At 34.7% G+C, this 25949-nt stretch overlaps 4 protein-coding genes across 6 annotated transcripts; 3 read left to right on the top strand and 1 right to left on the bottom strand.

Moving 5' to 3' along the window:
- The first annotated feature begins 10677 nt into the window (after nt 1-10677).
- Nucleotides 10678-14992, top strand: LOC133834658 (uncharacterized). 2 transcript variants are annotated; one of them, XM_062264331.1, is made up of 14 exons: nt 10678-10783; nt 10935-11077; nt 11176-11330; nt 11447-11590; nt 11704-11755; nt 11865-12039; nt 12244-12326; nt 12698-12910; nt 13378-13494; nt 13598-13754; nt 13876-13983; nt 14100-14165; nt 14259-14433; nt 14567-14992. In XM_062264331.1, exons 1-14 carry the CDS (start codon nt 10729-10731, stop codon nt 14619-14621), a joined length of 1698 nt encoding a protein of 565 aa, XP_062120315.1. In that variant the 5' UTR covers nt 10678-10728; the 3' UTR covers nt 14622-14992. The 2 variants fall into 2 exon arrangements, with proteins under 2 accessions (XP_062120315.1, XP_062120314.1); XM_062264330.1 differs by having other exon boundaries at nt 11444-11590.
- Nucleotides 14993-14997: 5 nt separating this feature from the next.
- LOC133834660 (protein SAR DEFICIENT 4) lies at nt 14998-16352 on the top strand. The gene has a single exon (XM_062264334.1). The coding sequence runs from the start codon at nt 15199-15201 to the stop codon at nt 16198-16200; it is 1002 nt and encodes a 333-aa protein (XP_062120318.1). The 5' UTR covers nt 14998-15198; the 3' UTR covers nt 16201-16352.
- Nucleotides 16353-16485: 133 nt separating this feature from the next.
- On the bottom strand, nt 16486-20581 carry LOC133834659 (uncharacterized protein At3g49140-like). The gene is made up of 11 exons (XM_062264332.1): nt 20338-20581; nt 20152-20245; nt 19483-19702; nt 19096-19198; nt 18914-18981; nt 18630-18788; nt 18387-18509; nt 17762-18103; nt 17217-17369; nt 16978-17073; nt 16486-16796 (listed from the first exon to the last, which is right to left on the bottom strand). Exons 1-11 carry the CDS (start codon nt 20390-20392, stop codon nt 16692-16694), a joined length of 1518 nt encoding a protein of 505 aa, XP_062120316.1. The 5' UTR covers nt 20393-20581; the 3' UTR covers nt 16486-16691.
- Nucleotides 20582-22925: 2344 nt separating this feature from the next.
- On the top strand, nt 22926-25100 carry LOC133834655 (pentatricopeptide repeat-containing protein At4g21190). 2 transcript variants are annotated; one of them, XM_062264329.1, is made up of 6 exons: nt 22926-23137; nt 23363-23470; nt 23580-23678; nt 23862-24005; nt 24094-24306; nt 24562-25100. In XM_062264329.1, the coding sequence occupies exons 2-6, from the start codon at nt 23363-23365 to the stop codon at nt 24928-24930; spliced, it is 933 nt and encodes a 310-aa protein (XP_062120313.1). In that variant the 5' UTR covers nt 22926-23137; the 3' UTR covers nt 24931-25100. The 2 variants fall into 2 exon arrangements, with proteins under 2 accessions (XP_062120313.1, XP_062120312.1); XM_062264328.1 differs by having other exon boundaries at nt 23337-23470.
- Nucleotides 25101-25949: the final 849 nt, after the last annotated feature.

Below are 25949 nucleotides of genomic sequence, written 5' to 3'. Positions count from 1 at the left end.
AACCTAATCTAGTTCTCTATATGGGTTACCTTGGTCAGAAGTGCTGGCTGCTACCCCGGACTCAACTCGCTCTGGTCAGGATCCTGCCCATCCTTAGGAACTCTCCTCTTACGCGCCAGCGATGCCACATCCTCTTCCTCCTCGGTGTCTTCGATGACGGACAGGACTTCTTGGGGAGGAGGAAGCTTGGGAAGTACGGGAGGTGGACTTCAGATCCTGATAGCTAGTGTCTAATCTTTGCGTATCAGGTTGCAGGCCACCATGGTAGCATCATTCACTACCTGTCAGAATTACTTCTCCTTCAAAGGAAGACGGGACAACGTCTCATATTGACCTCTAAGGGTCTTAGATCGGCCTGTCCTTTTAAATATAGCTGCACAAAGAACAAACTCAGCTAGGAGGATTAAACTCTGTTGACCCTCAAATTGGTCAACGACACGAAGTCAGATAAACGATATAAAATGAGATGAAAACAAGAAGAAATTCAAATGGAAAAGTAAATGACACAAATGATTTATAGTGGTTCGGCCCTAATTAGATGGTAATGACCTACGTCCACTTAGTGTTCTTATTGATGTAGAGTCCCAATACTATGATCAATGAACTAGGGTTTATGAGTTTCACAAGCTTTGGGAGAATTACCACTTCGGTGAATAATCACACTACAATTTTCTCTTCGGATTCAAAGCTCGAAAAAATCCCCTTCCCTAGATCCCTTTTATTCTTATTTATAGGCTCCAGGAAGTTACATGGGCCAATGGGCCTTAATTACAATTAAGACTTGCGTATCTAGGTAATAAAAGAAATTACAATTAATGCATAATTATAGATTTGCATGAATAAAGGAAGTAAATGAAAGTATGCGACCAGGCTGGTCGCACATAAGTATGATGCTTGATAAACCAATAAGTTTCTGGTAGATGGTCGATCAGGATATTATTCACTTAAAGCCACCACGTGTCTGCCACGTGTAGGTCAATCTTGCCACGTCATCAGGAGCCATTTTTTGGTAAACAAACTCAATAAAAAAAAATGATAAAGGAATTCACGTATTGTGTTCATAAATTTAGGAGACTTATGAGGGCGGTTGACGTATCAGTGATTGTAGTTCTTAAACCCATTCAACATAAATAACTGATCTTTACAGTCATTTGGGAGGCTGGGGAGGTCAATGATGGAGGTCGTGCTGGAGAAACGAGTGAGGTAATAAAAGCTTTCATAACATCCCAAATTACCTAATAAGGGTTAGGGCCTTGATTAAGGGGCCAAAATGGCAAATTATGGAAATTAAAGGTTCAGTTATTGAGTAAGACGGTACTCCCCAAGGTGGATCTTTGATCGAGTTATTACCAGCTGAAGATCAGGGAGAAGGATAAGCAGAAGATTGCCTTTTACATCATATATAGGCACTAGGAGTACTGAGTCATGTCTTTTGGATTTGACTAATACCCCAGTTGTTTTGATGGATCAGATGAACAATGTGTTTAAGGATTATTTGAATTGGTTTGTGATCATCTTGACCGATGATATTCTAGTATACTCTCAGTCAGATATTGGCCAAGGCCAAGGAACGCCTCTGAGGTTAGGAGTTACTTTGGATTGGCAAGGTATTACAAGTGTTTTGTGGAAGAGTTTTTTAGAATTGGTACCTCGTTGATAGAAAAGGTGATTGCCTATGCATCATTACAGTTGAAAGATATGACCAGAGCTGGAATAGAGTTACTGGTTGGCCAGTTAGCCAACATTATGCTTGAGTGTACTATTTTAGAGGGGATCAAAGGAAAAACAGTTGAGTGATCCACATATGGGAAGGATTGAGGGAAATATCTTAGTTGGATTAGCTAAGGATTATGCAGTGTCAGTCATGAGTTTAGTAAGGTATAAGGATCAAACTTGGGATCCGATGGACACTGGGGTTGAATGGAAGGTTCTAGATGAATCTCATACTACCCTTGTTCTCTTTATCCAGGCACCATAAAGATGTACCAGGATTTGAAAGCTTTATAGTGGTGGCCTAGGATGGAGAGAGACGTAATTGAATACGTGACAAAGTGCCTGACCTGTTAGCAGGTCAAGACAGAGTATCAGAAATCAGCAAGGCCATTATAGCCTTTGTGTATCCTAAAATGGAAGTGAGAGGACATCACGATGGATTTCGTGATGGGGTTGCCCATGTTAATCGACCAGTGTGATTCAGTTCGGGTTATTATGGAGAGGTATTTGAACTCAGCTCTCTTTTTATCAGTGAGGATGCATAATACAGTTGACCACTATGCAGATCTCTGTGAGAGAGAGATAACACACCTTCTTGGGACTTTGAGGTCTATCCTGATGGATAGGGACCCTATCTTTACTTCCAAGTTTTGGGGAAGGTTACAGAAGGCGATGAGCATACAACTAAAGTTCAGTACATCTTATTATCCTCAGACTGATGGTAAACTAGAGAGAGTTATCCAGTTATTGGAGGGGCACCTTATAAGATGTTGTAGGGTAGGAAGTATAGATCGCCCATTCATTGGGATGAGATGGGTGGGAGAAAAATTAATTGGGTCATTAGGTAGTTCAGAGGACCATTGAGGTTGTTAAAAAGATTGAAGCTTGGATGCTTGCTTCTAAGAATAGACAGAAAAGTTATGTTAATTTGAAATGTAGGAACGTGGAGTTCCAAGTGGAAGAATATGTCTTCCTTAGAGTTTCATCATGGTAAGGGGTGAGGAGAGTTGGAAAAAGGGCAGGTTGAGCCCTAGATTTTTAGGACCATTTGAAATCCTGGATAAGATCGGTCAGGTGGCCTATAGATTGGCCTTATCTTTGGCACTGTCGGGCGTACGCAATGTATTTCATGTTTTCAGGATGAGGAAACATGTGTTAGACGAGACTCATGTGTTGAGTTATGAGGATCTGGAATTGGAGGCTGAGTTATCCTGTGAGGAACAACCAATCCAGTTATGAGACAAAAAGAACAAGGTTCTGAGGAACAAAGCTATACCTTTGGTTAAGGTATTATACAAAAATAGTAAGGTCGAGGGAGCGGCCTAGGAACTAGAATCAAATATGCGGGATCTATATCCCGAGCTATTTAGGTAAAATTTTGAGGATGAAATTTCTGTAAGGAGGGGATAGTTGTAACCCAAATTACCTAATAAGGCTTATGGCCTTGATTAGGAGGTCAGGATAGAAAATTATGGAAATTATGTGATATATATGTATATCAATATGTGATTATGTGAGTTATATTATAATATGACTTGATATGCATGTGTTTGGTGTATTAAATATGCATGTGGGCCCATATCTGATTAAAAGGGTAATTTTAGTAATTTGGCCCGTTATGGGTATATTTGACATATATGTGATATATGTGTGGGACCACATTATTATGTGGATATATTTGGGTTACTCAGCACGAGAAGATCCTAAGGAGCAAGCTAGTGGGAAATTCATAACGGGACCCATACTTTACTCGGTGTGAGTCAAGAGGTATTTTGGGTATTTAGTACATTACCAGGATATTGGGTAATGAGAATGATTATTTGATGATATATTGGGATTTAGTGAGATTAGGAGGGAATTATGGGAGTTTTGACTATTTGGCCCCTGGGGACATTTTTGGGATTGAGATTTGCTTGAGTTTAGAAACATAAAAAGAACGTTTAGTACGTTCTCTCTCTTCCGTTATCCTTTTTTACCGTTCGTTGCATTTTCAAAGGAAACTTGAGTATTAGGACTTGGATTCAAGCAAGGATTGAGTCATAACGATTCTAGGAAAGATTAGAAGCTTATTAGCCGGAGGATTTAGCGAGAAACAACATAATCAGAGGTAATTTAAGCTTTGAATTTCTGAGTTTCCACTTCGTGAAATTTCTTAAGTTTTGAATTTGGATTATACGTTTTGAAGAGTTTTTTAATGATTTGAAGATTGGGTTTTGAGGATTTTGTGCTATTGAGATGATTGGGAACTTTGTTTTTTGAGATTTGGGTGTGTTTGGATAGGTTTTTGGAAGGATTTAAAGTGGGAAAATTGAAGTTTTTGGGCTATGTTTGTGGTTGGGCTGTGACCCAGGCTTGAAAAAAAGGTGGTTTTTTGCTGTTGGGGGCACCTTGGGCTGCGACCCCTTTTTGGCAAGCCGCGGCCCACGGCTCAGACAGAGAAAGGGGTTAGCTCATGTTCTTTAGTAGGCTGCAACTCAGGTTTTTGGGGCCGTGACCCAAAAGGGCAGAAAATGGCCAAAATGGGTTTTTAGTCATGGGAACTTAAACTTAAGAGCTCGAGATTGATCATACTACTCGGTTTGGTAGAATTCAACATCCTGGAGGCTAGGACTCGATCAGGAAGCTTGTGTTTACTCATTTTTTATGGGATTCTATATTATGGTTGTGACTAGGTTATCGCTAGGGGTTCAGAGTGAGGATCGTGCTCAAGGGTCGTTTACTGGTAACCAGTGCTTGGACCAAAGGTAAGAAAACTGCACCTAGTATGTGATACTTGTGATTATGGCATGACCTAAATGTTGAATATAGAATTGATTAGAGCCTGAGTCTCTGTAAATGTGCATGATTATTATTATGCTTGTGATTCTGAATTGTTGATCAAGAACATGAATAGGGCATGAACGCCTGAGTATGTGCATGCTTATGATTATTGATTAAGCATGCTGAATGATTTGTATCTGGATATTTGACATATGATATATGCATGTTTGCATTATCTTATTGAGAAAGACTTGATTTATTAGTCAAGGACGACATAGCACGGTGAGCGCTGGTCGTTATGGTTATGCTTAACTAGAAGCGCATTAAGCGCATCATACGCTTGACCAACCTATTGGTCGAGGAAAACTCAGCGCCACGTATGCTGGATAAGCTCCAAAGCTGGTTATACAGAGGATAGGGCAATGGGCCCCGGGGTGTCTCATTAGTCCCATATCCTAGGGATGGGCCCCAGCATTGACTTATTAGTCAAGGACGGCCTTAGCATGTTGAGTGCTGGTTGTAAAGCATTAACTTATTAGTCAAGGACAACATTAACACGTGGAGTGCTGGTTAGCGCCAGGTGCGCTTATACAGAGGATAAGGCTAAGGGACCCGGGGAGACTTATAAGTCCCATATCCTAGCACTGACTTATTAGTCAAGGACAAAATTAGCACGGTGAGTGCAGGTTGTAAAGCATTGACTTATTAGTCAAGGACGACATTAGCACGGTGAGTGCTGGTCGTAAAGCATTGACTTATTAGTCAATGATGGCATTGGCACGTTGAGTGCTAGTCGTAAGGCATTGACTTATTAGTCAAACATGGAAATAGCGCAGAACGCTGATCCATATGGTTTAGCCTAACCAGGAGCGCATCATACGCTTGATCGATCTATTGGTCGGAGAAAACTTAGCGTCGAGCATGCTAGATCAGCTCCAAAGCTGGTTATACAGAGGACAGGGCAAAGGACCCCAGGTTGACTCTATGGTCAACTATTCAGGGTAGAGGACCCCGGGTTGATTCTATGGTCATCTTACTAGGGCTGCAAGCCCCAAAATGATTCCATAATCATTTATTTGTACCTGTATGCATGCATGAGTTGGTTATTACTGCTTGGCATGCTTAGTATGATTTGGTAACATGTTATTAACTGCTTATGAGCATGTTTAAGTTTTCTTGCCGAGCCTCGGCTCATGGGTGCTATGTGGTGCAGATAAAGGGAAAAGAAAGCTAGACCATCCTTGATTTGGAGAGCTTAGGTGACGATGTGGACATATGCAGCTGCTCAACCACCACGACTGAGGGTTTAAAGAGGAACTAGGGTCAAACTCTATTTTCCCGCTTAGGTTGGCAGGTTGTATCTCTTTTATTGTAATTAACCTTTTAAATGTATTTTGGGATCCCATGTGTACAGTAAACGTTTTAGTGAAACATTTGGATCTTTGACCAAAATTTTTAACCCTAAACCGTTAATCATGTTTAGCTACACGATTATGGCCAAATGACTCGTTTAGCGAGTTTAGCACTATTTAAAATACACAGTGTAATGGTCCCTGGGTAGTAGGGCGTTACACCGTCACCTCGCCCCTCTCGATCAAACTGGCCTTGAGGTAGAAGAAGTACATAATATTAGCTCCTACTCATGCCTTAAGAATAAATATTTTCACCCGCCCAAAAGTCGATACGAGTTTGGGGGGAGCTGGAACGAAGCCAGTTTGACGTAGTTCAAGAAATCTACAAAGTACTGGTCTGGGGAGGAAAGCACCTGCCTTCAGGTGCTCATCACTCCAAGCCCCAAAGTCATCTTGAAGTGGGCGCAGCTCCGCTCTCCTTCCAACGGAGGTCGGGCAATAAGGTCGTCAATCCCCATCTTGATCTCATGGCTTAGCAGTATCTTTTTCACTTTCCCCTGTGTCGTTATTCGGGACACGATGTGCTAGGCCTCAAAAAAGGTGTCAGGGTCGACAACAATCTCCATTTCCACCACTGGGCCAAAGTGAGGAATAAGAGATTTGTACGCAATCTATTTGCTCTTATTCTTGTTTTGGGTAGAGGAGCTTGCAGTGTTTTCTTTGGTGGGGCCATGATCTAGCTCGCCAGATGACAAAGCGACCTATTAGTGACGACCTAAAATAATGACTAGCTATGGCGATAAAGGTACGGTAAACCAAGGGTTTGAGTGTGGTTTTATTTTTGGTGATTCAAAAATTACACGAGCTAAGAATTTCCTAGTATCAACGCGTGTTTCCACGCGCAGTCCTAGGCCACACGCTATAGAATAAGAAAATTCCCCGATACTTCGAGATTTGCGTGTCAGACCAGTTAGACCTACTACTTTTCTTTTGAAAGCAGTTTAATGCAAAACCGCTTAAGGAATTGTGACCCTTAAGCTACCCAGAGCCAAACCTAAAATCCTCTCAACTTCTATGTCCAAACAAGCATCCTAATTGATTCATCAACAAAACTTTCCTTACAAAACCCATAAAATTTGCCTAGTTTTCAAGCACCTTATTTCTAAATAGGTCTAATATTGTTCTTTTAGCCTAAACTGATCCCTATTTGAACTTAGACATGACTAGAATACGAAACGGTAATGAAAAAAAATACTTTTCAAAGAAAAAAGAACTCGTTGAAAAAAAAAGTGAAAGATTCAAACCATATGAGGAAATAATTACAGTTTATATGTTTGCTCGATGATAATACTGATGCTTCCACATGCAAGAGCTTGAGAGCTTCTGAGAGACTGAAGGGTGATGAAGGTTTTTGTAAAAAGTTTGAGAGAAAAATGGAATTTTTGTTTCTGAAAGGAAAGTTTTTGAATGCGAAAGTTGTAAGGTTCAGGTCTGATCTTCATATTTATACGTAAGCTTTGGGAATCAATTTGGGCCATACGATTGGGTCAGCTCGGGATCCAAATGCCAAGATTGAATGACCTATGCGGCAACAAAAAGTTGACAAGACAGTTGTCACAATCCTCGAAACCCGAACAAATGCCAATTACATGCGGCCACGTGTTCAACACTCGAGTAGTGGGTAGGCACGATTTCACATGACAGAAGCCTAGAAGCCCCTACTGTGTGTGTCATAAAATGATGACGTCAAGCACGAGCATGAGCTTGGGGGGAAAATGTTGTACCCTAAAAGTTAGCATGGATTCAACCACTCAGCTAGGGGTACAGTTGGCAGATAAACATGCGAAAAAAGCAGGTGAGTAGAACATCTAACTAATGATGATGTGAGCAACTCAAGTTAGGACTTGGCAGTACGCCATGCAGATAATTATCAGATCGCCTCACAGGATGATGATCCAGTTCGAGACATGTAGTGGCCAGATCCCCTTTCAGGGAGCTCTGAACTTAGTCCGAACTAAGGTTCAGATACTCTTCAATCACCAGCTTGTGGAAACCTGGTCATGGCACATAGTGAAGGATCCCGAAAGACTTGGAGACTCTTTATACGCTCATTAATGTCCAGGCTGCATTACACATTTATTGTTCGAGATAACGTGAGTCATTTCGATAGGCAATCGTATCCCTATGTAAATGAAAATTATCTTGATTGATTGTTTACCATATTTATGCACACGGTTACCCAAACCTGTCCAATAAACTCCATTATAAATACCAGGGATAATGTACAGGAAAATAAATTGCCTTTTTGTAATACATAAACTCTGAAGAAATTGTGAGTGAGTAATAATATTATCTCGTGGACTGGGTGGATTTTAACCATTGAACTACATAAAATCGTGCGTGTGAGAAGTTGTTCACATAGTTCATTATGGTTTACAAATAAACACTAATATATTTTTTGTTTGAAATCTCAATCTACTGTTGGCGAAAAACTATGTCAACAGTATATATAACAAAGTGTATTACAAAAATTGAAATAAGAAATCTTGAAATATTATATTAGAAAAAAAATTCAAGAATACATCAAAAACATTATTATACAAAAATTAACATTGACATATGGGCAGTAATATTTATATTTTTAAAGACAATTTTCAAATTAGCATGATCCAATACAATTAACAAAATAAGAGATGATAATAATTAATAATGGAAAAATATGTAATTTATATTTAAACAAGATGATAAAATATCTAATATTTTAAACTCATTAAAATATTTTCTATAAATTATAGGTTTGATTGAAGATTGCTGATATGTACAATTTTGTATTATTACAACAAAAATTTAGTTGAGAGTAATATTTAGATACTTTCTTAGCTATTAAAAAAATTGTCAAATTTAAATGAAAAAAAATATTGTCAAATAACTCACCATACGGATTAATAATTTTTTTGGCCAATTTGTATATTTTTTTTATTACAATATTTCTACTATAATTAGAAACTATACTTAGCAGGTGCCTTGCACGTGACATTCTTTACTAGTATTTATCAAGAGAGATTTGTGAAAATGATATTTTTTTTTAAGTGATTTTGCACTTTAAGTTACTTTTGATAATTTTTTTTTTGGAAATTTACAAAAATGCACTAAAACTTAAAAAATATATGAAAAATACAGTGCATTACAAAAATACAAAACTTTTGTACAAAAACATGGAAGGGCAAAAGTGTAAATACGGAGTAGTAAAACTGTAAACAAAAACTAGTTATATATAGTGTTTTTGTGAACAATGTTTACAAACTTGTAAACATTTGTTACAATTGTAAATAGATGTTACATTTTTGTAAATATCTGTTACAAAGATCAGTTATTAACAAAATTTAACAAAATTAGTTTTATAACTAAAAAATATATTTTTGTACCTAACATTTACAAAAATAATTTATAATTGTAACATCAAAATGATGGTAACAAAGATTTACAAATCTAATCTAAAAATATTCAAATTTAAAATACCGACTATTAACAACTATATTGTAACACACAATTATTAAACCAATAACTAATGTTACTACATTATAACAAGTAAACATATGTTACATTTTAGTAAAATAACTTTTAGATTTTTGTGAACAATTTATAGAAAAAACAATGGCTTTTTGTCAACAAAAAATATTATAGACTACTTTATAACTAAAAAAAATCATTTTTGTAACAAAAGTTTTTAAAACTAGAAAGTAAGAAATTTATTTTGTAGCTAACATTTTTAAAAATATTCAAAGAATAATGATATTGTAATTATCCTTATCTTATCTGCATATTGTAATATATAGTTATTAATATTAATTTCAATTAACTATATATTGTAACGTATAAACTATAATAATTTATATAAATATTTCTTTTAATATTAATAAATAAATTTATGTTGTATATATAATATGAAAGTTATAAAATAAAAAAGAAATATGTGAATATTATATATATATATATATGAATACTAATATCCAAATATTGAAAATTAATAAAACCCCATCAAGATGTATTTATATTCAATTAATATATCTCATATAAATAATTTAATTTAATTCTATCACAATATAAAAAAAATGAGAAAAAAAGATTTATAGTTGCTTGGAAAACTAGTATCACTGTTTGCATACAGAACGTATTTTAGTAAATATTTTAGATTACCGTATAAATCAAACTTTTTTTTAAATCATCGTGTTATTTGTAATTTTACCTTTATTTTTTGCAAAATAATCTGTGTCTAAAATTCGACCAGTTATCTAAATTTTTTGACCAACTGCCTAAAATTTTTGACCGATTGTTTGAATTTTTCGACCACCTGTCTAAATTTTCGACTAGCTATCTAAATTATGATAGACCATTTTGCAAAGAATTATTAAAACTAAGATAGAGTGCAAAATGACTTTAAAAAATATAAAATTGGTGAAAATGACAATTTTTTTTAAGTGATTTAGCACTCTGACCTACTTTTGATAATTTTTTTTGTAAAATAGTCTGTGTTTAAAATTCGACTAGTTATCTAAATTTTTTGACCAATTATCTAAAATTTTCAACTGACCGTTTATGATAGACTATTTTGCAAAGAATTATTAAAATTAAACTAGATTGCAAAATCACTTTAAAAAATATAAAAAAATAAACAAAAAAAATTTAAGTGAGAAATTGAAGCTGTGGCGTAGTGTGGTAAGTACTCTTTAGAAAGGTGGCTCTGGTTTTACTATTACCGTTGGCTCCCTCCCTTCAAATATTCAAATAATTTAATTTCGCGCTACCCGTTTTTATTTATTTATTCATATATAAGAAATAAAACAAGCATAATATTATTCATTCCTTTCACAGTGAGAAATTGAAATTGAATTAGGTATTTTCCATGGACTACGTTGATCGGTTGTTCCAGTGCTTCAAGTGCGGCATTTCTCCTCCTCGTAAGTTCTTTATATTATCCTTACATTCAAACTATTCAATATATTTTTCATCTTCAATCATCAACGGCTTTAGCTTCAGATTGTTAGGTCAAAAGGGTATTCCAAATTCATTCTCGTTTCTGTGGTTTTCTCTTTGTGCTTTCAATTTCAGATTCTGCTGCAGTAGAAAGAAAGAGAAGTAAAAGAAAATTGAGACATGGGGTTTCTAATTCTACACACCCAGCTATTCTTTCTCCAGAATCACAATCTCAAAAACCCAAGAAACGACCCAAAATACAGTCTTCCATTGACAACGTATTTACTTTTAACACTTCTCAATACATTTGTTTATGCTCTATTCATTCCTGGAATCCACTGATTTACATTTTTTTTCTCTTTTTTCTTTTTGACAGTGTGGTTCGATGACAGGCAAGGGGAAGCAGATTTCACCTGTCGTATTCTATGGCTCACCACATGGTGTACCTCCAAAACGACCAACACGGTGGTTATTGCGACTGTTGAATGAAATTCGTGTGGATCTTTTTGAACACAGTAAATCGAGCTCAAGGTGTTTGTTTTATTTTTATATTCTCCTTTTAAGTTTTATTGCTACTGCTTTCTCTAGTTCTGTATAGTTGCATTCCAATGAGATGTAACTTGGGTCTTTCTTTGTATGTTTAGTAGAGAAATATGGTCTACATTTCCGAGGCAGGAGGAAGCAATGAAGTTTGCCAAGGCCCATGACCATGCTCGTGTTTTCAGTTACCAAGATCATTTTAATGGGCAAAGAAGGTTCCTTGTTTCAACTTACAAGGAGTTCTGGAAAAGGTTGTCTTTTATCCAGGTTATGATTTAAACAAAATCAAAAAAAAAAAAAAATTAAAAGTTGTTATGATATATTTAGGTTTCGTAACGTGCTTCGGTGTATTTACAAATTTCAGATACAAAAATATGGATTCGAGGTTTCGTCACCATTATGAAGTGATTCAGGAGGTGAACATCTGTAGATAGTCTCAAATCAACCAAAAAGAAGTAGGACTGTGAAAAACACTGACGCCCCTTGGTTTTGGTATGCTAAAGCTTGAATATGTGTTGCTTTCAGGGTCTACCATGCCACCTTTACTTTGACTTGGAGTTCAGTAGGAAAGAAAATGAAGAAAAAGACGGAGATGAAATGGTTGATCTTCTGATATCTGTAATCTGGGAAGCCTTACGTGATAAATTCTCAATTGAAGGAAGTAAAGAATGGATAGTAGAGCTTGATTCTTCTACTGAGGGTATGGTTTTCTTTTCTAGAAGATGCATAATGTACGGTCATTGTTCATTCTGGACCTTTAGTATTTTCAATTTTGCAACAAAACTTTCCGTACATGCTTATCACTTTCTTCTTAAAAAATATTATCAATCCTGCTTTGAATTGATTGCTATATTATATATATATATATATTTATATATATATATAAATTTATATGCATTTGCAGGTAAGTTCTCTCGGCATTTAATCATTCGCATACCAAAGACTGCTTTTAAAGACAACTCACATGCCGGTGCATTTGTTAATGAGGTATGTATTGATGAAGAAGGAATAAAGCTTTTAGCTAGTAACTTCATGAACATAATATGGGAACTGATTTTCCACATTAGTCTTTAGCTACAAAATGGAATTTGCTGTTATATTATATCATACACAAAGAATTCATGGTGTATAAATCCTTTTTGTTTTCGATAAAAGCTAAGCATAAAATTGGGTTGAATCCATTAATTCAATCCAACCATGCACACAGGAATCCCATGTAAAATGACACTTCCATGTGTATGTATAGTCTCTTTAGTTTTCCATCACAAACAAAATTTAGCTCAAGATGCAACATATTTCTTTCTTCTTACCTTTGTAGAAATATCAATTGTTGTCATTATTTGATGACATGTTGTCAGATATGCTCACGGATATTTAGTGGAAAGGAAAAGGATGGACGACTCGAAAAATTGTTTATCAAGAAAGAGTCAAATTCTGCTGACTCTCCTAGCCAACTGTTTGTGGACACTGCAGTCTATTCCAGAAATCGTTGCTTTCGTCTAGCTCTATCATCAAAGGCTGGGAAGAACTCTGTGCTTTTACCTACAGAACATTGTACAGCTAAGAATATGGTATGATAAGCTTTCTATGAATAATTTTAACTAGTCCAACTATTTTGATTTGTTATTAAGCAAACTATTTTGATTTGTTATTTTGATTGTTGAGATGCTTTACCAAAGTTATATGGTGGCATTATTTGCTCTACAGAATTCTCTTAAACCATACATATACATGGGCATGGACCTTGCTTGGATTTACCATTTTTTTCTTGCAAAGTTGGTTAAAAATGTCAAATTCTCACCATAAAAGAGACGATCTTGTGGGGTATTAGTGTGTACCCTTTTTTGATCTTTTAGATCATACGTGCCTAATGGCCCATATAGTTTGTAATTCGAAATTCTCACCCTGTAAGAGGTGTTAGTTTTTATGTGTTTGGAAACTTGCAAGGTGGAAGGATGAATAATGAGTTTTAGTTTTTAGTGGCAACTATTCTATTTTCTTTTTTATGAAAAGGTATTTTGCATGTTTTCTCTTATAGAGTGAAGAGGATATGTTCATGGCATCCTTGATCTGCAATATGGATGTTGATTGTGAGAAGTTTTTGGTCTGCAAAATGGATCATCTCTGTATGAAAACCCTTCAATTTAATACGGAGGTAATGTGTTCTTGAATTATTCTATTAACCCGCTCTTCGTAGGAGTAGAAATGCATTTTGTGTCACAAATCTTTTAACATTAGCCAATGCTTTCCTAACACAGGTAAATCATAGTATGGAACAACGTTACAGTTGCCCTCAAGAACACACACTGAATGGTTGTGGAATTAATGCTTCAGCAACATTCTTAATGGGAAAATCTCCGCTCCCTGCTTTGGATGCATTTATAGAATCTATTGCCACTACTGGAAACTTATCAGGTGGTTTTTTTTCTTTTCTTTTTCACTCTACTTAGCTTTGTTTTGATTTATTAGCTACTTTATGACTACACTAACCTTCAACGACATTTTCCATAGTTGTGCTAACTTATAGCAATTTCAGGCAAAATTCGTTCTTGGTACTTGTTTTCAGAGTTCGCGCTGATGGTCTACAGCATGTCAAGAAACAGATACTGTGAGCGAATTGGTAGAGAGCATAAAAGTAATCATGGTAAGCTAATATTTATGTATATATATTGATCATGAGAGTCCATATTCAGTAATGTTTTTCGTTTACTCTTCATCTGATGTCATCTTTTTCCTCTGCATTACTATTCTATTGCTTAGTGATGTACGTTGTCGACCTGAGACGAGGTGATTATTATCAGAAATGTCATGATCCTGATTGCAGAGGTGATGGGAAATATAGTCTCGTTTTTAAAGTTTTTTTTCTCGAAAGCTATGTACTGTACGGTAACTTTACTCTCAGCTCATTGTTGGAACCAGGTTATCGTTCTCCCTTGCGTCCGGTTCCATTGGATATTATACCTGATACTTTGGATCATGGGGGTTCTGAAGTTTACGAACTGGGATGGCAGAATGATAAAACCATGGCCCCCAATTCCACCCCAGATTCATGGTGGCTTGAAGCCATGAGACTTGCAGATAATGTTGAAAAAAGGTAGGCTCTGTCAGACCTGAGTATGATGGTTAGTTGACTCCACTCTACTCTGGCCAAGTCACTGTCAGATATCCTTTGGCTCTAGTACAAGTCGTTCTTCATTTTGTTATAATGCAATTCCATCTTGTTACAGGAAAGTTTTGACAACTGGTGGAATTCTGTGGAAAGCACCGAACTTTCTCACTTAATAGTTTAAATCTTTACTCCAGCTTTGGCTCGAGGATACTTACTCAGTCAGTGCCTAGAAAGAACATAGATGCTTAAGAAAAAAAGTACAGTTCTAGTTCAGCATTCTCTTTTCTTGGAACGCAGAGTAAAGTACAGCTGCTGAAATTGGGGAATTCGTATCTTCTCATGTAAAGCAGCAACTCGTGCTATTTTATGCCAGGGCATTGTGGTCAACTGTAAAAGGGCATAACAGAAGAGGGTGAGGCCTCCGATTGAGACTGCCAACAAGGTTCTTTGTATTGACATTACAGGAATGTAAATATACAAATAAACGTCCATAAAATTTAATATAATCGATTTTGTTGGTCATGTTCTGATGACTGTTGCCAAATAGTACTCATGTAATAAAATATTTGTACCAATAAGAGTCGATCTAAAAAAAATAATGACTTTGGGACGACACCTGTCGCCATATTAACTTAAGTCTACTTTTGTAACTTTGATATAAGAGAGAGGTCTTTGTCATCTCACTATTATTTCCACAATCCACACCAACCATAACCCGGAGTCCAGGACCTCTCTTACTGGACCTCGTCAATGGCTTCCATATCCATGTCGACCGTATCAGCCCCAACTTTCATCAACACTGATTCCTTGCGCTCCCTCATCTCTCATCGCAGTCTGATCGATCATTTTCATTGCTCTCTGCCCAAAGCCTCATCTTCCCTCTGTAACCCAATTCGCCAAAGCCATGACGTTTCACCCACTTCATCTCTCCTCCTCATGCCATCTTGGTCCACTTCTCCTTCTCTGCCTTACATAGGGGTCAAGCTAGTGACTTTCTTCCCAGATAACTCTGCACTGAACTTACCCGGAGTACACGCCAGTTACGTGCTCTTCAGCTCCACAAATGGGCAACCCTTGGCCTCCATGGACGGAACCGAACTAACCCTTATCAGAACTTCATGTGTTTCAGGCTTAGCTTCGAGGATTTTGGCCAGAAGCGATAGCCAAGTCCTGGTGATGATCGGTGCTGGGGCTATGGCACCACATCTGATTAGATCCCATCTCGTGGCAAGACCCAGTTTGAAGAAAGTTGTAATCTGGAACCGTACGGTGGAAAAGGCAAGAAAATTGGCCGAGAAAATGAAAGAAAGTGTGGGACTTGATGGGGTTTGTTTCGAGAGCAGTGGGTGTTTGGATGAAGTGATTGAGATGGGAGATATTGTGAGCTGCGCAACAAACTCAGAGGTTCCGCTTGTGAAGGGCCAGAAGCTGAAACCAGGGGCTCATCTTGACTTGGTTGGCTCATTCAAACACTCTATGAGGGAGTGTGATGATGAGGCTATAAAGAGAGGACGAGTCTTTGTGGACAATGAGGCTGCTTTAGTGGAGGCAGGTGAGTTGGTGGGTGCTTTTGAGAGAGGTGTGATTGAGAAAAAAGACATTGGAGGAGACTTGGTAGAACTCATAACAGGAGAGAAGATTGGGAGAAGCAGTTCTGAAGAGATTACTGTTTTTAAGTCTGTTGGATCAGCTGTGGTTGATATTCTAGCAGCTCAATTGGCTTATGAGACCTATATGCAGCAACACAAGTAGATAACATCATTTGTTTTGTTGCTATTTCTTGATATCTTTTTAATCTTTTAGCGTCCCCAATATGAGCTTGCGTTTTAATCTCCTGGCATATAAATGCAGCTCTTAATAACATATCGTCTTCTCATGAAGACATATTTTTTCCCTTGGGACAATGTTTCAGTTTTTACAGTGAGTTTCTTTGGCAACTGAGGCACCTATTTAGTTAGTTGGTTAGTGTCTACGAGTGTTACTTCGATAGCTAAAATTTCAGTATTGCTATGTAAATGGTTAAAGAGCAAAGGGAAGTTTGAAAAAGAATGAATTGTCATGATCATTGATTGCAACTAACAGATACGTGAGCTTGAGGACCCTTCATGACCCAACCAACCCTCTTCCCTTGCAACCCTTTCCAATTAAGTTACCTACAACTTACATTCATATTGGTGCTTAAAGGGCCAAACAATCCATCTAGTAGAACCAATACACAACAGTAACGCTGGACAATGTTTATATTAGCATTCATTTTGCTGTGTTTGTTTCATCTTTTGTGACTTGTGTTGCACCCTTGGAAATAATAAATCATTTAGTTGCCTCTCAGCGCCGTACTCGGAAGTTGCCTGGAAAAGAACATTTATTAGAAAAAATAATCTCAATTGGGATTATCACTTATTACATGATATGGTTCAATAGAACATGGAAAAAACACAAAAGAAAGTGAATATTTAGGAGAAGGTGCTAGGTTGTTAGTGTGAATTCTATATATTAAATTGCAGAGTAAGAATATATATGTAAGCATACCCTAGTATCAAATGCAAACCGCAATGTTTGGACTTGTTTCTCTGAGCAAATTCTCATATCAAAACCAAGGGAATCTACACCAATAATCACAGCCTCCTGCAATTACCATACATGGCATATAATTAATTACAAGTGGTGTTTATATATAGGTATTAAGCATATTTCCTTAAGTATAAATTTAGCCATCGTAGATCAAAAGTTGAAAACGTATTGGAATTGATTAAGCACAGTATGCCTACATCCACTTGAATACCCATTACTCTCCAGCATAGAGACTTGAGGGCTTGTGTAGTCTTTTCTCCACCATCTTTCAGGCGAGATATAATTTTAGCGGCTGAGTGTGCTATCGCATCAGGCTGAGCTTCCATAAAGTCTTCTACTTCAACAACCGTCTGTCAGAAAAAGGGTAAAATTATTGAAACTAAAACCCATGGAACTTACGAGTTTACTATGAGAAGCTATACCTAACTTATCATTAATTGCTGAATCTTTGTAATGATCATATTGTATGCAATATCAAAAGTCGATTAAAAAAAAACTATCTTGATCAAAGAATCTGTTCAAGTCTGTAGAAGAGAATGTCCCCTTCTTTATCGAACAATCTTTACTATATTTTCCAAGAATTATCTTGCAACTGATTTTACTAAGTACTAAAATCAGAGTTTAAGAGCATACATTCTGCTTTGTTTTCATAAATCATGAAAATCAAAGCAACAAGTCCAATGAAATTTTCCTAGAAGCCAAAATAGTCAAATGACACTCCCTTAAACCACTAAAAATGTACCTGATGTCCATTGGCTGAAAATAACTGAATTTTTATCATCTCCAGCTTGTAAAATGTAGCCCCATTTGTTGTGATGTCATCCTTCTCCGATTCTTCTGCCCCAGTTGAATTATCCTTGGAAGATTCAGATTCATGTCGATGACCATTAATTCTAACATCTTCTGAATTATGTTCTACAGATTCTCCATCCTTATTATCCGGTGCAGCATCGTTGCCATGTAGGTTGGATAGATGTTTTCGAATGACCGAATGTTCCTCAATCAAGGCAGGTCTTATAAGGCCTTGAATAGCTAGACTAGCCGGTGGCTGCTCCATCCAATCTTTGGAGCCATCTGAAACAACCTAAATTACAGGGGAGAAAAAGTAAAAATTAACAAAATAAATAATAAGTTCCCACGACCTAAATTACAGGGCCACAAATCTGTCTATGAACAGAAAAAAGTACCAACTCTAAAGGGAAGATCTGAATTGAGCATGTATAACTGAAGAATGTTTGGTTCTCAAGAGTTAATAATAGTTCAATCATGCAACAATATAAACTACCTAATAATATCATGTAAAATATTCCAATAACTCCTGCATGTTACTCCATTATACAACAAAAAATATTACACTAAACAAATACCTCTGCAAGTGTTTTGGCAAAAAACATAGGGTGGGAGGCACGCATAGTCTCCAACTTTGCCCAGTCTCCAAGCGCCTCATCAGAATCATCCGGATCATCATCCTCAAGAATAGCAACCCAGTCCTGTAAAATGAATGTCTATTAAGTCATGGAATTGATTGATGGTCAAATCATAATCATGAAGTAATCTTATAGAGAGACAACTCCCACCCAAAAAATAAAAATAAACAAATGAAGTCAGACCGAATCATAATCATCAGTCTCTTCATCTTCCTCATCCTCCTCATCTTCATCATCACTATCTTCATCTTCAATCTCGTCAATTCCAAAATCAATTTCTGATGGACCTGATAATTCCATTTCACTGATCATTTCCATAGTGTCCAAGCCTATAATAACTTGCTGCATACATAAACAGGACCAAAGCCATAAATATTTAAGAACAAGGGCTATTTGAATGCACTCGTGACAAAAATTCAATAAGTAAAGACTTCTTGTTGAGTTGAGTATCAAATTAAATTCCATACCACGAAGTTATCTTCTGAGGTCAGGGATTGCATAGTATCTCCACCCTCCTTTACATGAAAATATATATCTGCAATTCACTATAACAAATTAACATTTCACTAAGAAAGACAAGGCTACCAAGCCCCACTTTAATTCAACAGACACTAGTACTAATAAAACAAACTCGAAAGTCTTCACTTACTTCCACGCTCATCAGTTACATAAGGCAACTCTGGCCAGAACATACTCTCACTGATTTCATCATTCATCAAATTTGAAAACATAAGTGTTGCCTTGCTGTTTACCTGAATAATCAAACTACGACCAATATTAACTATACAAAATCTGATAGCATCACATCTAATAGTATCCACGAAGAGACTTTGCAAGGTACCCCTGAGTCTAATACTTCCTAACAGCTTATCCAAAATGTTCACATGCGAGAAGTAAAGGCAGAATTGAAGAGATCAAGTTTTACATGATTACATAGAAATTGATATTTAAATACTGGTTATGCAATTATGGGCATTCTAACTCGTTCTTTCTGGGAATCACATATACTGATCACAAAATGAATGGAATTTCATACCTCAATTATTGTCCTGGCGGTTTCTGCAGATGTAAGTCGAGCACCTGCACCATTCTCTGGTGTTAATTTAGCAATGTCCTCAAATGGGTGATATTGTGGCCTCCCATTCTGCTTTATAGGATCTGAACCTGGCCCTAAATGCTTTGTTGAAGCATGAATCCTGTTCTTAATAATATGGCATTTTCTAGGAGAAGCACTGTTCGTTCTTCGATATCTACTCCTGCATATTCAGAACAATCTATTCCACTTATTAATCCTTAATATAAGACAGTTCCCGATTCTTTATGTATAATGGGGAGGAAAAGGAAAAAGCTAATAAGTTTGTTCATCACCTAGTAAAGTTCCATTGAATTTCGTTAAAGAACATCCTACTTTTATCATAATAATCACAGCTTCTCTACATTATTTTCATTGATTCGCAAATAACGTCTCTCGGAATGAAAAAGAAAAACTCAAAACATTCAGCTTTAGCCACAATGTCACCACACTATTGTAAACTTTATACGAAGTATACTACCTAAAGCAAAGTTGTTCTCTTTTTTCTTCCAAAACCTAAATGAAGAAGTCCACAAAACCCAAATTTGTCAAAATAACATGGAGCAAGCAAAAGTTGAATGGAACCTAGGTCTACAAACTCAAATATGTAAGTGAGAGTTATTGATTCAGTACCACGGCACGTCGAATACAGAGGCGTGAGAAACGCGGCAAGAGGTTACATGGACAAGTCCATTGACATCGTCGGAGCTCAACATAGGCCGATAATCTACACCAATTTCAAACCAAAAAAGTAAAAGCTTTGATTGGTAAACAGCAAAACAAATAGAAACGGAAACCAAAAGTGGAGAGAGGAGTTACAAGGTGCGGCGGCGATGGCGGCGGAGAATCGGAAGGTCATGGCTGACTCAATCATTATAATAAGGAGCAGTGAATATATTATATGTATGTATATATATTTATTAGATAGATATTAATATGTGTAATAGATGAAGAACATGAGTATAGAAAGAAGATGGGATGAGGTAGTATGTGTTTGGCTTTGGCTGCATATGGTTTGGATTCCCTCCGATTATCCTCAATCCATTTCTTACAAAACCACCCGGATATGTTGGTCCAATCATATTTCACTTTATTACATTACAATTCCTATTCAGATATTTATTTTTTTACATTATTATTTATAATTAAGGGTTTATACATTTTGCCCATCATATTAAGTGTTTGGAATACGTCTTTTAATAAATTATTCTTGAGTACTATATTTTGGAAAATATTTCAAATAGATATTTAAATATGATTTTGATCAAAATATTTTGAACTAAAATTATAAATAATTTATCAAACTAACAACTTAGAGCAAAATCACAATTATTCTACTTAATAGCTGTGTTGTTATATTCAATTTTTTGTTAATTAAAATCACATTTCAAGAGCTATTCGAACTATTTTACAAAACACAAGGTTCAAAAAATAATTTATCAAAACACAAAGTCTAAACAAATAATTGGGCAAAACACATGATCTAAAAAAAATATTATTCATAATAGGGATTAATCCTGTATTTTTCCTAAATACGCAATGAGTAATGATATGTGCACCTAAAATATACACCAAAACATTATACAGTGACATGTCACTCCTTTTTAAAACAGCGGGTCCCGGTTTTAATAAATATAATTGGCTAAACTACCACATCACTGTGTGTAATGTTTGGATGTATATTTTGGGTGTACATATCATTAATCATATGCAATTGATCCATATGTTTTGTTAAATGATAATTTAGGCCCTGTATTTTTACAAAGTGGATCGAAATTGCACCCTATTTTGGTCAAAGTATTTTCAAATATAATATTTTATTCTTAGCTCTTCTCCTACTTTTTCCGCTACTATAAATTTATCTCATCTCCGATAAACTAAGAATTGATCTTGTAATTAAAAATATTTTAACAAAAATCAAGTTTAGTGTACAATTTTAATCCATTTTGCATAATTATACATATAGAATCAATTGCATATTCATTAAAATACATATAGAGTCAAATAGTATTTTCCATTCCAAAAAATAAGCATATATGGTGGACTAATACATTATACATCTCTTAATCACAAAACTATCAACATTTCTTCTCTATCCCTCTCATTAATCCAGTTGCTGTTTAAAAACTATGAATATATTTAAAAATAATTTATTCTTATTTTAATTATTATGGAATTGGAAATGGAGGGAATACAGGGAGATAATCATAGTTTGGAATGGGATTTATACATGTTTATTTTTCTTTTTAATTTTGTTGAGCTTGAATGATGAGTTTTCTCATATTAATTCATTTTTATTTTTTTACACATGAATATTTAATGTAACTTCAATCAAACTAAATTAACTAAAGAAACTAATAAATATCATTTAATATAAAATAAGTCATATAATTTCAATCAAACTAATAAATATCATTATTTAATAAAGGCTAAATACAATTTTGAAACAATACAAACCATGAAAACATATTTTATTTGTGACTACTCTCTTTTTTTGTTGCATGAATTGTATATTGTTTAATTTTATCTATTTAATTTTCTTAATACTATTACTTTTTAATTGATATATAATTACTTAATTAGTTATTCATATTAACATCATAATACGACCACTTTTTTTTTATATATATATTATATGTAGTGTTTGTTTTCAGGAATTGCTTAGTTAAATTTATTATTTTTAATTAACTTATTAAATGAGTTGTTTTAATAATATAAATATTTTTATATATATTTAAATTATTTGTGAAATAAATTTAATTGTTGAGATAATAAAGAAACGGTTGAGAATATTATTTGGAATATTATTTTCAGTACAGTATCTAGTTTTTTCTTTAAAAAAACATCATAGTATCTAGTTAAACAAAATGTAAGAAATGAAATAGTAAATTGGTAAAAAGAAAAAAATAAATATTTTAAACTTAAGTTGTATAATATATATCAATACAAAAAAAAGTATTAAGCAATATTCATCAATCTAGATTATCTTTTAAAGCTAAATTATGTCGGAATGAATATATAGATTAGCACGTGCAAGACCTTAACAACTTATTTATAAACCAAAACTTAAGGAGTCCATAAATAACAACATAAATAAATTAAGAATGTTTGGTACAAAATTAAGAATTTTATCTATGTGCAATTAATTTATTTATATAAATAAAAAAAAATTTAATATAGATTTATTTATTTTAACACAAAGTTTTTTATATTATAATAAATAATATTAAAAAAATAAATACAAATTGTGATATATATGGGACTTTAAATTTTACCCATTAAATTATTTTATTTTTTTGACAAAAAATTAAATTATTTTAATTTAAAAATACTAATTATAATATAAAAGTTTGTGTAAAAATATATTTCTATTAAATATGCCTCACAAATAAATATATCAATTATCACAATCTCCACGGAAAATATAACTAAAAATCTTCAATTATCTTCTTCTCCTTCTCTTCAATTCCATCAACGGCTAGTGCTTCCTCCGGCAAACCTATTGTTTCTTTCTCAAATTCACACAAAAGCCCAACCCTAAATTCTGTCTCTTCCGCCGCTACAGTTGGGTACTCCGGCCAACCCACTTTGCCGGTTCTCTACCCTTCATCGCTATCAGGTATTGTGTTAGTTACTCTCTATTTTCCATTTCTATGTAAGTTTTAATTACAAATTTTAGGGTTGCAGTACTGAGCAGTGGAAGTGAAATGATTATCTATAGAAGTCAATTTTTGGTAGAGTTGATTTCCCAAAGAACTGATAAGCTTATCTATGTGTTCTCAAATCACAATTCCTTGGCTCCGCTCCTGCATGTGAAGATTCAATTTCAAACAATTGTTTTCAGATGCTTGCATTGAGATGTTTTCCTCCTGTCATTAGAGGTCTTGAATCAGTCAAAATTTCCTGGAGTACAATAACATCAACATCAACAAGTAGCAGAAGCAGTGTAGTGGTAAGCTTCATGAAATGAATTTGGAAAAGAACCAAATAAAAAAAAAAAGAAAAAAGAAAAAAGAAGAGCAGAACTTGATGTTTATTTCCCATTTTTAATTTTAATGAAGGTCTGTGGTGCAAAGGGCCCCAGACCAAGATATGCTCGAGTCTGGAAAACCAACAAAAGGATTGGGACCATTTCCAAATCGGCAAAACTTGTTAAGAGTGTAAGCTATTTGAATTACTCTTTCCTCTTCTTCTATTATCCCCCTTTTTCTATGCTATTTGAATTACTTTGTGCTTACATTTTTGAGAAATTAGAAGTTGTATACTTGATTTGGAACATTGGATGATATTCTCTTAAATAATGATTGGAAATTCATAATTTTTGAGTTGTTTTTTTTAATTAGATTAAGGAAGTGTCAAATGTCAAAGAGGAAGTTTATGGGGCTCTCGATTCATTTATTGCTTGGGAATTAGAATTCCCTTTAATTACAGTAAAGAAGGCAATTAAAACCCTTGAGGATCAAAAAGAATGGAAGAGAATAATTCAGGTAAAATTCAATCCCAATTTTCTCGTTCATCTTTTTTTTCTTTTGAAGTCTTTCCAATTTATTGTAGCAGTTAACTGTGGAATTGTAGATGACAAAGTGGATGTTAAGCAAAGGTCAAGGAAGAACAATGGGAACCTATTTCAGACTCTTGAATGCTTTAGCAGAGGATGGAAGACTTGAAGAGGCGGAGGAGCTTTGGGAAAAATTATTTTCAGAGAACTTGGAAAGCACACCTCGAATGTTCTTTAACAAAATGCTTGCTATCTATTACCACAGGGGATTACATGACAAGATGTTTGAGGTATTGTAATTTAATGCCTTGTGTTTATTCATTGATGTTTGTTCCTTTTTTTGCTGCCACTTGAGCCACAATCTTTTATGTCATTTGGTGTGCAAAACTATAGTTCAGACTTGTCCCAATGGAGCTATGGGGAGCTTTGACTAAACATGTGTCTCTGAAAGCTTTCTCATTTAGCTTATGGCTTGTGTTGGTTATTACGAGTTCTATGCATATGCTCACATGTTAATTTGACATCTTAAATTCTTTCCTTCGTAGATATTTGCTGACATGGAGGAGCTTGGCATTCGACCAAATGTTGCAATTGTTTCGATGATGGGAAAAGTCTTTCAGCAGCTAGGTATGTTGGACAAATATGAAAAATTAAACAGGAAGTATCCACCACCTAAATGGCAGTACCGATATATCCGAGGAAGGCGCATCAGGGTTCAAGCAAAAGATTTTCATAAATATGATGATTATGCTGATCAAGGTTTAAGTGATGACGAGAATGTTGTCCATGGTGAAATAAACGAATCAAGTGCAGATGAACATGGTGTTGTACTAGAATCTGAGGATGTAAACGATGACTCAAGTGATATGTTAGAGGAAGCTGAAACAAGGACAAATGAAGCTTTGAATTCCTAAGATTTACTTAAGCCAATCAGATCTTGGATTGTCATACTGAGGTACTCAAATCTATAATCTCGGTTTTGGTCTTTAGAGTGGAGGTTGTGCAAGGCAACAAAGTTTATTAATCTTGTAGGACATATGGCCGGTAAGATAAAAAAATGTAGGGCTTGTTTGGCACTTTTCTACTGTTTTTTGTTTTCGAAAAATAATTTTTTAGTTTTATTTTTTAAAAAAAAAACTTAAATAAAAAATTAATAAATATATTTACAAGGACAAATATCTTTTAAAAGTTTGTAATAAATAATGATAAAGTAATGTGAAAGAAAAAGTGATGAAAAATAAGAAGATAAATTTTGAGGAAGATAAATTGAGAAGAGAGAAATTGATGAGAAAATGGCGAGAGATAAAATAATGAGATAAGTTATGAGAGAGAAAATAAAATGACCACGATAAAATAATGAGATAAGTTATGAAAGAGAAAATAAAAAGATCAAAAGTGATGTGATAGAAAATGAGGAGAGATAAATTAATGAGAAAGTGATGTGAAATAATAATAATAATAATTAAAATATTATATGACAAAAAATATTGACAAATTTTTTTTTTGAGAATAACTAAACACAATTTTTTGTTCTTAAAATTTTATATTTTTTGTAACTGTGTTTTAAAAAATTGTTTCCCTAAAATTATGCCTAGTCTTTGACACAAGAAAATGAATTTTTCACAACTCTTTCTTGTGTCGAAATAATAATCATTCTTGATTCCGTTCGTTAAAGATTCATATTCATTCCATAGTTTTCATTTTTTTAGGTTTATTATAATCTTTTTTTAGATTTATGGAATAAATTAAAGTATGGACGGATATTATCGAGGAACAGATGTTTTGAATAAACTAATTTAAGTTAATTTTCTAAAAATATCATAAAAAACAAAAATAGAGTTTTTTGAAACATCAGGAAAAAAAAAAAATCTTTTTTTCAACATTTAGACAAATAAAAAATTATAATTATTAAGAGCTCAACGAGATCTACCTC

This window comes from Humulus lupulus, chromosome 5, assembly GCF_963169125.1.
Source record: "Humulus lupulus chromosome 5, drHumLupu1.1, whole genome shotgun sequence".
NCBI classification, from domain to species: domain Eukaryota; kingdom Viridiplantae; phylum Streptophyta; class Magnoliopsida; order Rosales; family Cannabaceae; genus Humulus; species Humulus lupulus.
The sequence above is the reverse complement of the archived record's forward strand: the minus strand, read 5'-3'. Positions and strand labels throughout refer to the sequence as shown.